Source organism: Parambassis ranga, chromosome 18 (assembly GCF_900634625.1).
Source record: "Parambassis ranga chromosome 18, fParRan2.1, whole genome shotgun sequence".
In the NCBI taxonomy this organism is placed as follows: Eukaryota; Metazoa; Chordata; class Actinopteri; family Ambassidae; genus Parambassis; species Parambassis ranga.
The window spans coordinates 10,817,868-10,831,048 of NC_041038.1; the positions used below are offsets into that span (position 1 = coordinate 10,817,868).

The 13,181-nt window shown below is 40.7% G+C and overlaps 3 protein-coding genes across 4 annotated transcripts; 2 read left to right on the forward strand and 1 right to left on the reverse strand.

The window, feature by feature from the left end:
- The first annotated feature begins 1,406 nt into the window (after positions 1 to 1,406).
- LOC114450943 (tripartite motif-containing protein 16) lies at positions 1,407 to 3,710 on the forward strand. Its single transcript, XM_028429402.1, has one exon. It carries the CDS (start codon positions 1,807 to 1,809, stop codon positions 3,373 to 3,375), a length of 1,569 nt encoding a protein of 522 aa, XP_028285203.1. The 5' UTR covers positions 1,407 to 1,806; the 3' UTR covers positions 3,376 to 3,710.
- gmpr2 (guanosine monophosphate reductase 2) lies at positions 3,711 to 10,770 on the reverse strand. 2 transcript variants are annotated; one of them, XM_028429404.1, is made up of 10 exons: positions 10,677 to 10,770; positions 10,172 to 10,318; positions 9,042 to 9,161; positions 8,199 to 8,282; positions 7,926 to 8,099; positions 7,756 to 7,837; positions 7,449 to 7,555; positions 5,279 to 5,321; positions 5,020 to 5,179; positions 3,711 to 4,923 (listed from the first exon to the last, which is right to left on the reverse strand). In XM_028429404.1, exons 2-10 carry the CDS (start codon positions 10,256 to 10,258, stop codon positions 4,734 to 4,736), a joined length of 1,047 nt encoding a protein of 348 aa, XP_028285205.1. In that variant the 5' UTR covers positions 10,259 to 10,318; positions 10,677 to 10,770; the 3' UTR covers positions 3,711 to 4,733. The 2 variants fall into 2 exon arrangements, with proteins under 2 accessions (XP_028285205.1, XP_028285206.1); XM_028429405.1 differs by having other exon boundaries at positions 10,172 to 10,279; positions 10,677 to 10,731.
- Positions 10,771 to 11,022: 252 nt separating this feature from the next.
- On the forward strand, positions 11,023 to 12,866 carry nedd8 (NEDD8 ubiquitin like modifier). The gene is made up of 4 exons (XM_028429203.1): positions 11,023 to 11,243; positions 11,350 to 11,397; positions 11,487 to 11,569; positions 11,751 to 12,866. The coding sequence occupies exons 1-4, from the start codon at positions 11,226 to 11,228 to the stop codon at positions 11,857 to 11,859; spliced, it is 258 nt and encodes an 85-aa protein (XP_028285004.1). The 5' UTR covers positions 11,023 to 11,225; the 3' UTR covers positions 11,860 to 12,866.
- Positions 12,867 to 13,181: the final 315 nt, after the last annotated feature.

Sequence of the window (13,181 nt, forward strand, 5' to 3'; positions counted from 1 at the left end):
TTTCAAATCTGTTACTTTAAAGTTATGCCAAGAGGGTACTTTGTTATTCCATTTCATTTTGTGTATATAATATTTTGCAAGGATTATAATTAGGTTTACAATATAAACTTCATCTTTAGTAAATGTACGGTTATTAAATATGAGCAAGATTTGCAGTTTTGTAAGTTCAACATCTTTACCCAATATTAGTTTTAGATAATGTTGCAAATTTGACCAAAAGATGTTAACATGCAAACATTCCACAAAGACATGCTCTATACTTTCTCCCTCACCCTGACAAAAGGAGCATTGATTGGATATATTTGGGAGAAAAACGACATAAATAATCTTTAACTGGGTAATATCGATGTGTTATTTTAAATAGACATTCTTTAACTTTATTTGTAATTATGTATTTATAAGGTAGTAAGAAGATTGAGTTCCACTGTTTTTTACTGACAGATGCCCACCTGTTCTTGCATATAGGGTTTGAGATTTGGACAAAATTATTTCTAATATATTTGTTTGTGCATTTCTTATCGACTAGATTTATTCCTTCAATGGTAATGGGATATTCCCTGAAATTAACATTTTCAATTTGTACATTTTGGGCTAAAGCTATGATACTATGAGGGATTGACTTCTTAACCATTTCAAACTCTTTTTGAGGTGCTTGCCAATTATACTTGTTACAGAAACTCTTGTAATCACATAGCTTGCCACTGTCGTCTAATAATTGGTTCACAGTATTTATATTTTCATTATACCAATTCTGTAAATATAAAGACTTGCTCTTATAGTAGCAGTCCTTACAGCAAACGCGCGAGCTACAAGGCGGAAGTAAGCGTCAAAGTGATAGAAGATGTGAACATTTACCACCATTACTAAGAACTTGTTAATGTAAGCGAGCTACTTCTCATGCCATCACAATATTGAGAAGAGAATATGCAAATTTAATAGCCAACAAAACCATGTAAGAAATAAAGTTATTCTATTCTTTCTATTAAATCATTAGTAAACAAAGTAAACTGGTTTTGACCATGCCTGTATGAATGTAAGATGTAAAAATAAAGGCTAATGTACCCGTCTGTTTATCATTGAATTGGCTCTTTTTATTACCAGTCATTTGTATGTTTGCTGCTAACTATAAAACGCAGTGGACGTTGCTGTGTGTGTGTGTGTGGACATTTTGCACACTGCACAGATCATCTGCAGACTCAACAATTAGGTTATTGTTGGTCTGGCCTCACCCACAAGGCATTTGGCATTTGGCACATTTCTTTCACATCACTTTTTTTTTATTAGAAAAGCAAACTTGGAGCAGCTGGATCCATAAAAGAGCATTTAACCTGATTTGTTCGTGAGATTAGGAAACACGTGGCCGACAGTGAAACTACATCGTGTGTTTCATTTCTTTGGAAATAAAACTGCTGAGGAGTACAGCTGTAAGCTATCAAGGATGGACTCTGAGTGAACACCCTGTCAGATCCACCTGACTCTAATTTAAGCAGATAATAGTCAGTTTTACTTAAGTTTTTTTCTGTTCTACTGAAGTTGGCGAGCGAGGCAAGCAGAAGTGAAATGAAACCTAACAGTAAACCCCACCCATTGATGTTTGCTGTTGGTGAGTGTGTGTGAGTATATCTCAGGAAACTGAAAGTATTGCGCAGTTTGCTGTGGCAGAGACAGAGAGACCAGAAACGAGGCAGCGTTTAGATTTTGGATTTCAATTTTAACTTTGTTCTACAACAGAATAAACCAAGGAGCATTAGGAGGACTTTATTCAACCCTGAATCATATTCTAAAAAAATCAAACCAGGATAAAACATGGCTGAAAACACACAAAAGGATCCAGAAATGATTCTCTGTGATATGTGTACAGAGGAGGACAGAAAACCTGCACGGAAGACCTGCATGAAATGTGAGATCTCCATGTGCGTCCAGCACCTCCAGGCTCACCTGACCACACCTGTCCTACTGCAGACCCATCCTCTGACCGAACCCATGGTTTTGTGCGGGACAACAAAATGCCCTCAACATGGAAAACTCCTGGAATACTACTGCCTGGATGACATGACCTGTGTGTGTGTCTCCTGTGCCATTGAAGACCAGCACCGCCTGCACAACATGAAGACCTTCTCCACAGCCCACAAAGAGCTCATGGAAAAGCTTAAAGCTGAGCAGGAGGCCCTACGTGGGAAAACAGAGGATGACAATTTGAGTCTAGAAAAGTGGGAGAAGAGTGAAAGTGAGAAGCTGAGTCACTGTGGCGTGCGCCTCATCGAGGCTGTGACTAATCTGCGTGACATTTCTCTGGCCAGCGTCAAGACGTCAGTCTCTGCTCGTATGGTGTCCATCAAGACCAGCAAGAGCAGCATTGAAGCAGCGCAGCAGGAGAAGGACACCTTCAGATTCCTGCAGATGTATTCTCAGGTGCATCAGGATGTGGAGAAAGCCAAGGCTGTGGATCTGAGGAGAGGCCTGGAGCCGGGCAGCGATCGGGACAAGCTGGTTCAGGAGATAAGACAGAATGGTGAAAGAATGGTCAAGCAAGCATCCAACTTCTGGGGATCATTGTTGACTCTGCTCGATCCTGAACACCACCAGGAACTTGTTGCCACAGGTCCAGACCTATTTTTTGAGCCAGAGATTTTTCCATCCAGCATGTCACTCTCCAACAACAAAAGGAAGGTTCTCCATGGGACTTGGATGGGGGAGTGCTCTGCAACTCTTTTAATCCGCAGTACCCTGCCAATTCCCAACTTTCTGAGGTGGGTGGTCCGTCTTTCCAAAAAGTATAACTGGATGATTGGTTTTTGTGGTAAAGATTCTGTAAACGATGTGAAGAACGGACCTGTCTATGCACTGAGCTGTGAAGACGTCAACCTCAGCTGTCTTACAACAGCGTATGAAGATTGTCCTGAGGCACCATCCTGTCCTCAAGGTTTTGGGATGAAGATGAACCCTGGGGTTCCCAATGCAGAAAACAGAAAACTTACGGTTTCTTCGACTGCTCTCACCTATCAGGGGGAGAAAGAAGATGAGCCTGTACCGAGGCCTGAAACAGTGGAGGTGTGCTGGAACTTTTTGGCCGCCTCGCTGTCCTTTTTCAGCAGAATCGGACAGCACCAGAGGGAAGAAATATGTACACTTGAGATGAGCCTGAACAACTGGGACCTGGTCCCTTTTGTCCAACTGAAGATGAAAAATGCTGAAAATACAGCTACAACAGAGAAGTCATGGAAGTGCTCATGTGGAAAGGTGCACACCATGAATGGGAGTAGGTACATCAGTTCCCCTTTCCAATTTGAGTGTATCTCAATGAGCAGTAATTGTTCCTGTGGAAAAAAACTTGGTGGTCCAGACATCACAGAGTTGGTTTGTGAACTTTGCTAATTGTCAGAATTCTGGTGATCTTTGTTTTTTCCGTGTTCAAATATAATGGAAAATGTCATGAAAAATAAAGTCACTGTGACAAATCATACTGATAAACGTACAGTTCAAGTGTAATATTACATCTGAACTGAGTTTTTTTTTTAATTTTTTAAATTGAAATAAAAATTGATTGTATGGTTCTGGGAGTCAGTTTTTTTTCCTCCCTGCCAGTTTGCTTGTCTCCATCTACTGGTGAGGTTTCCACTGCACTTACATTGCAAAATAGCTTTAAAGTCTGAATGATTTTTTTTGTGTTTACTGTAAAACAATCAATAATAAAACTAGTCAAATTCAAATATGTGGAAAGTCTTTATTGCCTGTATAAGATGTCAAGTAATAACACATAATAAATCCTTCATTACTGTGTTAACTGAACATCTATAGACAGCAACACAATCCCTCTTTAAAGAATCCAAACTATCCCTTTATTTTTATGTGTTGGCAACATTAAAAAAAATCTTTTTTAAAAACATTGCAGGAATGTGAAAATACAAAAACAACAGATGATAAACGGTGTGAAGTTAAGCCATACCCAGCAGCAGTAATAGTGAAAAAAAAATTAATTTTAAGGAATGACCACTCATATTAAAGGCTGTAATGACTCATTAATTCACTTGAATGTGTAATAACTTTGGTATTGATTAGGAGCAGCTAGAGCCAAACAATACAAAGGCTACAAGTATCTTTATATTGAGTAACATGTACTATATAATTACTATATACTGTCTGTGCACTCATATTAAATATTCAACATACTAATGTCTGACTTGTTAGAATCTCAAATTAAAAAAAATTAAAGTGCAAAAAACAAGAAATGGAATGATAGATTTTCCTAAAACATGGTCCAATTGTCTAATTACCTACAGCAGTTGCATACATATTTAAGCTTTATAAATAATTGATGCTGCTATAATCTTACACGTTGGCGACAAAGGCTTGTACTGTAGTTGGATCTCGGCATGGAGACATGTTAATACTGTTTATAAACAGTCAGAGAGTTGCATAAATGTACATACAACTAGGAAACTTACTGGATACTGGCGTGATGAGACAGAAGCCAGCAGCACCGGTGCTCTCCACACAGACACACTGGCACCAGAACACTTTGTGGATTTTTATGAAAAAACTAAAACAAAACAAAAACATTCAGACTAAAAAATGGAATAAAATCAGGACTTAACACACTAAAACTACACTGAACTTTTTCGCTGTATCAAAACATAAAGATAAAAAGGACAGTTATGGCATGTCCGCTCAGTTGTGTTTACACACTCAGACAGGCAGTGTTGGAGACTTCCGTTTCAGATTGAGCTGGCTGCTCAGCTGTCGTTGCCAAAGACAGTGTTGAGCTGCTGGGTGACCCTGATGAAAGTGGTCCTGCGACTCAGCTCCTTCAGTTTGCCAGCACCAACATAGGTGCAGGTGGAGCGGACCCCTCCCAGGACGTCTCGTATCGTTGCATCGACCGGACCTTTGTAAGGAACTTCAACTGTCTTCCCCTCTGAAGCTCTGGAAACAAAACACACAAGAATTATCCTCAAAAGGAGACAGCACTGTAAACAGCCGGGTGAAAGTTTGTCCGACTTGTCCGAACACAAAACTCACCTGTACTCAGCCACGCCTCCGGCGTGTTTCTTCATCGCTGTGTCGGAGCTCATTCCATAAAAAAGTTTGTATTTCTTGCCATTTTTCTCAATGATCTCACCCCCACTCTCCGAGTGGCCGGCCAGCATCCCACCCAGCATCACAAAGTCTGCTCCAGCACCTATGGAGAGCCAATGCAACAATGGCGAGCCTGCTTTTACAGAAACATTTCTTATGATAAAAAGAATCAGAGGGAACTTTTAAAAACAACAAAACTTGCCAAAAGCCTTTGAGACGTCTCCTGGGCAAGTACATCCCCCGTCCTGTGTGACAGAGTAAAGACAACACTGTAATACAACACTGTGGCTCATCATCATGTGCCGCATGTGTACAGCAATCCTCATATAGATGAAATAGGCCTGGGAAACAGCAGAGTGGACGGAATTACAGCCAGTGAGACAGGCTGCGAACCATTTCGTGAGCAAATTAAAAAAATATTACATTAAAAAAAACATGTTCTACTTTGTAAAGTTACATGAAAGTGTCTCCTAATTTATTTCATAAAACATCCATTTAACATCAGCATTAGCTGACCTGTTATTACAGGTGGTAGTGACTAGGGTTGGGCAATATTGGCAAAAAAATTAATCGCGATTAATTGTGGAATTTAGCCGATAACGATTAATTTGACGATTAATTGATGAAAAATCTAAATCGGCACAGTGTTCTACAATGATTCTGACAAATCATCAGTCAAGTTAACCCCTTCATTCTAACAGGTTAAAGTAGTGATTAGGCACAAACTGTCATGACCTGGTGTTTATTTATGGTTTTGTTTTCCTTGTTTTGGGTTTTTAGTTTAATCTGTGTTTAGTTGTTGTTATTTTCCCTGTAGTTCTGGTGTTTTGTTTCCTTGGGTTTGTGTTTTGTGTTCTAGTTGTCTAGTTGTCTAGTCTTGTTTTGTGTTCTAGTTGTCTAGTTGTCTAGTCTTGTTTTGTGTTCTAGTTGTCTAGTTGTCTAGTCTTGTTTTGTGTTTCCTGTTTTACTTTGGTAGTCCTGTCCTCCCTGTGTATTGTCTTGAGTTTTGCTTCCTGTGTTTTCCCTCCTGGTTGATTACCAGCCCCGCCCTCATGTGTGTCACCTGTGCCTCGTTGTCTTCCCTGGTCCCTTTGTATATAGTCTGTGTCTTCCCCTTTGTCCTTGCTAGTTCGTCTCGTCTGTGTGGGCTTTGTGTCACTCCATGTCCTTGCCATGCCATGCCATGCTTCGCTCCAGGTAGTTTCTTTGTTTATGTTATGTTTTTGAACCCTGCCTTGAACCCTCGCTAAGTTTCCTAGTTTTGCCTAGTTTTGCCTTTCTAGTTTTGCCACGTGTAGTGTGATTTTCAGTTAGTTATTTTGTACTTTACCTTTTGACCACGACAAGTGTGATTTTTAGTTTTGTATTGTTTTGCCCTCCTGGCCTTTAAATAAAGGACTGTTTTTGGAACTTAGAACTGCTCTGCATCCTGCATCTGTGTCCGCTCTCACTCACAAACCCTGACACAAACCAGCCATGTTTGAAATATGTATTGATAACAGATGCACAAACTGCTTCAAAATAATAATGAAGCAAACATTTAAAGTAAGTTTGTCCTTCAGATGTTCTTATCTTAAGGTCACAGAGCAGTGCATATCAACATTAAAATTAAACAGACAAATAAGTTCAGAAAAGTCACATCAGTGATTATTTCAAGTTAAAAAATGTGCAAATTAACCTGTGACTGGAATATGTCCCACACTAGAGCATGTTTTCACTCAGACTGTAGAACAGCAGCAGAAAAAACGAACAAACAAACAAACCGGACAATTTCACATTTAAATGTGTGTCTGTGCAAATCAACCTGCTTTACGTTCTTCCAGCACTTAGTTTGGTCGTAAGCAGCAAACTGACTAAACGTATCGCGGATTCTCGGCTGAGTGGAATTCTTTCCAATATCTGCTGGAGGAGACTTCCCTGTTGTAATGTTTCCTATCTTGCTGTGGAGTCCGTAAATAAAGATCGGAGTTCATTCTTTTGATACCAGCAAAAATCCAGTTACTATGGCAACAACCAACGCTCCACGCTTCACCTAATGCATGTCGCGGCACTATATACAGCTGTAGCCGGCGTTGTGTCCTCGTTGCGCTTTCTTCGGCTTTCTTCGTACTCCGGCTTATGGTGACAGATGTTGAACCTCTGTTAGGAACGTGCTGCTCCACATCATTTAACTGAACACCACTGCCTTCCACCATTATTGTTATTGTGGGCTCACATGTGCGCGGGTGATGGCGAGAGGACGTCGCACACAAAAATGCGTCATCATGACACTAATCGCCGTAATTGATAAGTGGCAAATATTCATCGGTGACAGTTTTTCTGACGATTAATTGCACACGACACGATTTTGCACAAGCCTAGTAGTGACTCACAGAGATGATGTGTCCACCCAGGCCGTGGGCCGCATCTGCACACTCAATCACAGCACTGAGCTGCGGGTAACCAACTCCTGTTTTCTTGCGTGTGGTGCACACTGAGCCTGCAGGGGAAGGAAGACGAATACAGTTTAAAAGATGACTAGTAAGTCTTACTAAGCTGCATTCAGACAGGGAACTGTACATGTTGGTGATCTGCACCCAAAAGGAAGAGACAGAAACTGTTTAAAGGTTGAAGAGATCGTGTTGTAGTTTAGACTATATGACGTTTTGTAAGGACGCAGATCTGTTGTGCTCTGATTACCTGGTCCGATGCCTACTTTGATGATGTCAGCCCCTGCGAGGATCAGCTCTTCCACCATTTCTCCCGTCACCACGTTTCCTGCCTGACCAAAAACAAAAAGAACAACAAATTCAATCAGCACATATTTTAAAAAAAAATAGCCTACAAGTAATGACCAGATATCTACTCACCATTATAGTGTGTGAAGAGAATTTCTGCCTGACATCTTTAACAAAGTGTACGAAGTGTTCAGAGTAGCCATTTGCTACATCCACACAGATGTACTTGAGCTGTGGCACTGCATCCAAGATGGCTGAAATCCTTTCAAAGTCACCGTCCCCGGTCCCTGTGCTGACTGCCACACTCTGAGAAATAATAATAATAATAACAATGAAACAAGGGAGAGGCTTCATCACCTTCATCTAACACAGATATTATAATAACAACTGGAACACTCCGAGTACCTCCAAACATTCAGGATGCTTTGTCGCAAACTCCAGCCAGTCGTCTACAGAATAATGTTTGTGAATTGTAGTGAAGAGAGTGAACTAGTGGAAGAGACAAAGAAGCAAAAATAATTAGGATATTAACACAAACATTCATTTAAATAATGTCAAAGCCGTCATACAGAAACTCTGACTGTGCAGCGACAGCAATGACCCCCGAGACTAGCAGGAAGTGAAGAGAATCAAGAGTGTATTTATAATTGTTTTGGCCATTTAAGAAAAGATGCCACGTGTAAACCACCATCTGGGAATCATGCTAAGTCAGGCTTGATCTCCTTGTTTTTAATCCGGTTCTCTCTGAAGGAACTTAAGGCCCCGTTCACACTGGAGAAAGTCATTCCAGCTAGAGTAGGATTGAGTCCAGACAGCCTTTAAGCTGGATGCGTTCAGACTTATTTTCAAATCTGGCTAGCACACACTTGTGTCCGCACTCAATCCGGCTTCATCCAGCATGTTTGCTGTCCTCCAAACCACTAGGTGGCGCCTCGTAATATACAGAGTCCGTTCACACACGGTGGATCTAGCTGGATTGAAATCAAACTGGATACAGCCGGATTCGAGGTGTTCACACTCAGAAAAAAACACATCTGGATTGATCTGGATGCGGCTGAATCCTGCTTAAGCCACATTTTTTACCCCAGTGTGAACGGGGTATTAAGGGGACGAGGACCTGTAGGGATTATTAAGCCTTATAGTGTTCTCAGACAACTGGTTTTGATTTTGCTTAATTGAATCCCTTTAATTTCCCACAATAAATAAGAACATGTACAATAGTTATAAATTCTATGCATTCCAACATACCTGGTGCAAAGCTAGGGCCATCTCAAAGGTGCCCACAGTGTCCATGTTAGCAGCGATGATGGGGATCCCGCGGTAGCTGCCCTTGGAGTTCCTGAAGGTGAAGCTCCTCATCAGATCCACCTAAAGTAATATAAAATAAAAATAGTTATAATAATGAGCTTTGTACACATAATTAAAGTCAAAAACAAAATATAAGACCTCGTCGTCAGTCCTATGAATTTATCAAACTATTTCTCTAATTAGGGTACAAATTATATCCTCATTAGGGCCCGAGCAGCGAATGGTCCCTCTGGCCGGTTTGACACAGGATTATTAAAATTGGCACACATATGTATCACCTCAAGACGCACAAAAAAGTCTCTTGGACCCCCCCCCCCCTTCCAAACCCAACAGGAAGTCCGCCATTTTAAAGTTTGCAGCCATTTTTTGCTTATTTGTGACCCTGCTTCAAAACTTTTCACGCCTCACATACTTCATCGAATTGCGCTGAAATTCACTGTGTCCACTCAGGACACCATATGGAATAGACGCATTCCAAAACTCTTTCAAAAGTATTACCGTGTGGCGGGGGCGTGGCCTCAAAGTTGACCATTCGCCATTACAAAGGAACTCGCTCTATTTTCTGCAGCACCACCAACATACTTCATGCAATGTGGACAATATCTTACAGTACTGCTATGGACCCGAGTCTGAACATATATATATGCTAATAGGATGATACGGTCATAGCGCCACCTACTGGTAGCAGGAAAGTTTGGTTGTAAACATGTGTTTATTGTATATCTGTGGAAATGAGAGGAGAGGAGAGCATAGGACAGGAGAGTATAGGAGACAAGAGGATAGGAGAGAAGACAGCGATGGCCCCGCGGATCGCAAGGTTATTCTTATTTTTTTAGTGTTGAGAACAGTGTAACACAGTGTGCAAACTTATGTAACTAAAATCCATTTTATCCATTACTATAGTGATGCATTACTTATATATTAAGCATATGATTTCCATTGCCAAGATTTTTCAATGATTTACCAGGCAGGGAACATGGAGTGCTTGAATTCTTTTTGAGTATGAACCAAATGGAAACATCTGTATCTAGGTTTCCTGTGGAAAAAACTCCACAGCTGCTCTCACCCACCTCACTCCGGGACTTGAGTGTGCTCCTCTTCGGCCGGAGCAGCACATCTTTGAAGTCCAGCTTGATGTCATTCTCAATGCGGGGCATTTTAGAAACGAAAAGATGAACCTGTGGTGTAACTGAGGCAGTTTGTCCCGTAGCGTCCCACTGTGAGAGAGACACGCAGGTCAGATGTCAAAATGGTTGCTTTGTGTTGTCTTTGCTCATAACGAGACATGCGATGGCCGTGAAACTACATGCAAGAAAGAACCGAACATTCTTTACGAACTCAAAAATAAATCAAAATAGCATGGAGCTGCTAAACTAAACTGTGGTAATGTCCACCTTTAGCTAGCTAGTGTGAAACTACCACGCAGAGATCAGAACAGTTCTACAACCCGACGTCAAAATTCAAGGTTACTCTAGTTCAAAATGTGAAATAAACATTTCACCAACTTTCTAAGCAGCAACTAGTGACATTCAACAAAGATTTATGCTGTAAAGTTAGCAGGTAAAAAACACTCACCGTTAGGAATGTATGATTGATTTTGACAGTGTCGAGGCTTCCCGTTCCACTGCGTTTGCGCGGGAAGATTTACGGTGACGCACACCGACTGACAGCCGCCTTGTAGTTTTTCAAGGGCTTCAGCTTGTAGGTGGCACTCAGGCAAAAAACTACAACTGCTTTACGACACTTTGCGCCGATGTCGTAAAATATGCTTTTAAGTACTTACGGGGGAGAACGGGTTGGTTTTAAAAACCACAATACTTATCTTAATATTAAAATACTTTAGGCTACATTAGGGACTTTTTTTTTGTCTGCAAATGATGCAAATTAGTCCGGAAACAAAGTGAAGCGGAACGGTTGATGCATTCACGAGGGGGGGCGGTTGGATTGAAACACAGGAAGCGTCCACTGGATTTCTGGAAAAGGAAAGAATAAACAGTTTGTCTACCAAAAATAATCAATCGAAACACAATTTTTTCATCCCGTAGCTGCTGAATTCAGACGTCCAGCTGAATTACAATCACAGCACTGACTCACGATTGTGAATTTTCTACAAAAAAAAAGAAGATGCTGATTAAAGTGAAGGTAAGGCACATTGGAAAATAACGATTATCCCGGTTTAGCAGTACACAGTCATTGTTCTGTTGTATCTGTTATCATTACAACTTATTTATCGTGTTATTTATCACAGACGCTCACGGGCAAAGAAATAGAGATTGACATAGAGCCCACAGATAAGGTATGTGCCGATTATCATGGTGCAGATAAAACACACACACACACGACACAAATGTAGTTTTTTTTACTCTTGACTGAATTTCCCTTCAGGTGGAGCGGATTAAAGAAAGGGTGGAGGAGAAAGAGGGGATCCCTCCGCAGCAGCAGAGGCTGATCTACAGTGGCAAACAGATGTAAGGTCAACACACACTTCCTCATTTAAAGGATATGACTGAGATTTTAGTTTAAAAACATGATGATATTACATTAAAAGTGTGAATGTGTATGTTAGCTCAGGGTGCTACATCATAATAAAATGCTTCTAAAATGGATTTTCTTCTGCCTGATACCTGCGTGTCTCTCCTCTGTTCTCAGGAACGATGAGAAAACTGCAGCAGACTATAAAATCCAGGGAGGCTCTGTTCTACACCTGGTACTTGCCCTGAGAGGAGGACACATGCACTGCCATCCAGGAAGCTTGTAGCTGACACTACAAAAAGCATACCTTAATTATCTGAATGCCTATGTTTAAAAAAAAAAAAAAAAAAAAAAAAAAAAAGTACACTGCGGACACACAACCACGGGTGGAGGATTCACCAGGTGGCGCTGTAGGCAGCACAGGTCCACAGGTATAAATGATTAGATCAGGTTTTAGTTTTTCCTGCAGCCTCGACACTTCCCACCCTACTATAAAGACACTCCACTCCAGCTGAAAATCAAACAAAGCTTTGCCTTAAGACTTGCAACGAATTTGGCTGCTGCAGCACAACTTACTGTACACACTCCAGCTGTTTATTTATCTGCAGCTGTGACACATCGAGTCTGAGTTTCTCTAGAGGTTATCTTCAGTATGATTACTGGTTTAAAGCTTCTTTAGGGAAACTCAACCTTGAAAAGTCAGTCTGACGCAAACAAAGGTTTTGCTTCATACATGTTTGCCCCTATCGTCATCTGAGGCTGCTGCATGTGTCGACACATTACAATCCTTTTATCTTTTGAAGCACTGATGTAGCTCAGATTAGAAAAGGACGGGTAACGACAAATGAATAGTTACAGATATTGGCAAATGAAGATTAACAAACCTCTTAAAAACACAAAATTCTGTGTTCCAGGCTGTTGCCAACTGAGCTTGTTGAGAGGCTTTGTTTGTGGTCTGTTGTTTTTTTTCTGTGCTAATTTAGCTAGCTGACACCTCAGTTCTAGTCCAACTGCACCAGAAACCAAATGTGGATATATTTTCCAACATATTGAACTATTCCTGTTAGGTAAAATAATAAGTATAGGATGTGTTTTGGGACATTTGTGTGTGTGTGTGTCAGAAAGGCCTCTCGCTACCTTTTGTAAATCATTTTTGCATATTTTCGAGTGTGCCACCCGGTTGTAGTTTGACAGTGGCTTCATGGGTATGGTTTTGTTTTGTATAGTCAGGAGGCTCCACTCGGTCTGTGCAGAAGTATATAAGCCAGTAGAATAAAGTTAATGCTGAAACACCTCATGTTTCTATGTTCTTAATGATTTTCCCTTACAGCTGTACAAAGGAGACGTGAAGGCTATAATTCACTTTTTTATTCCTGTCACACACTCACCACCAATATGTACATTTTAATCACAGAAATAGACGTCAGGGTAAGAAACGTGATGGGTAGGTAGACTGCAAACAGTAAATAACGTTCTTATCACTGTGTTGTGTGGTGTGAGAGTGTCATTTCCACCACACTGAAGGCTTTAAATAAGAGGAGCTTGCAGCGAGTAATTAATGTAGCTTAAAAGTTGTTAAAGGTGTTTTTTTGTCATATATATCAATGA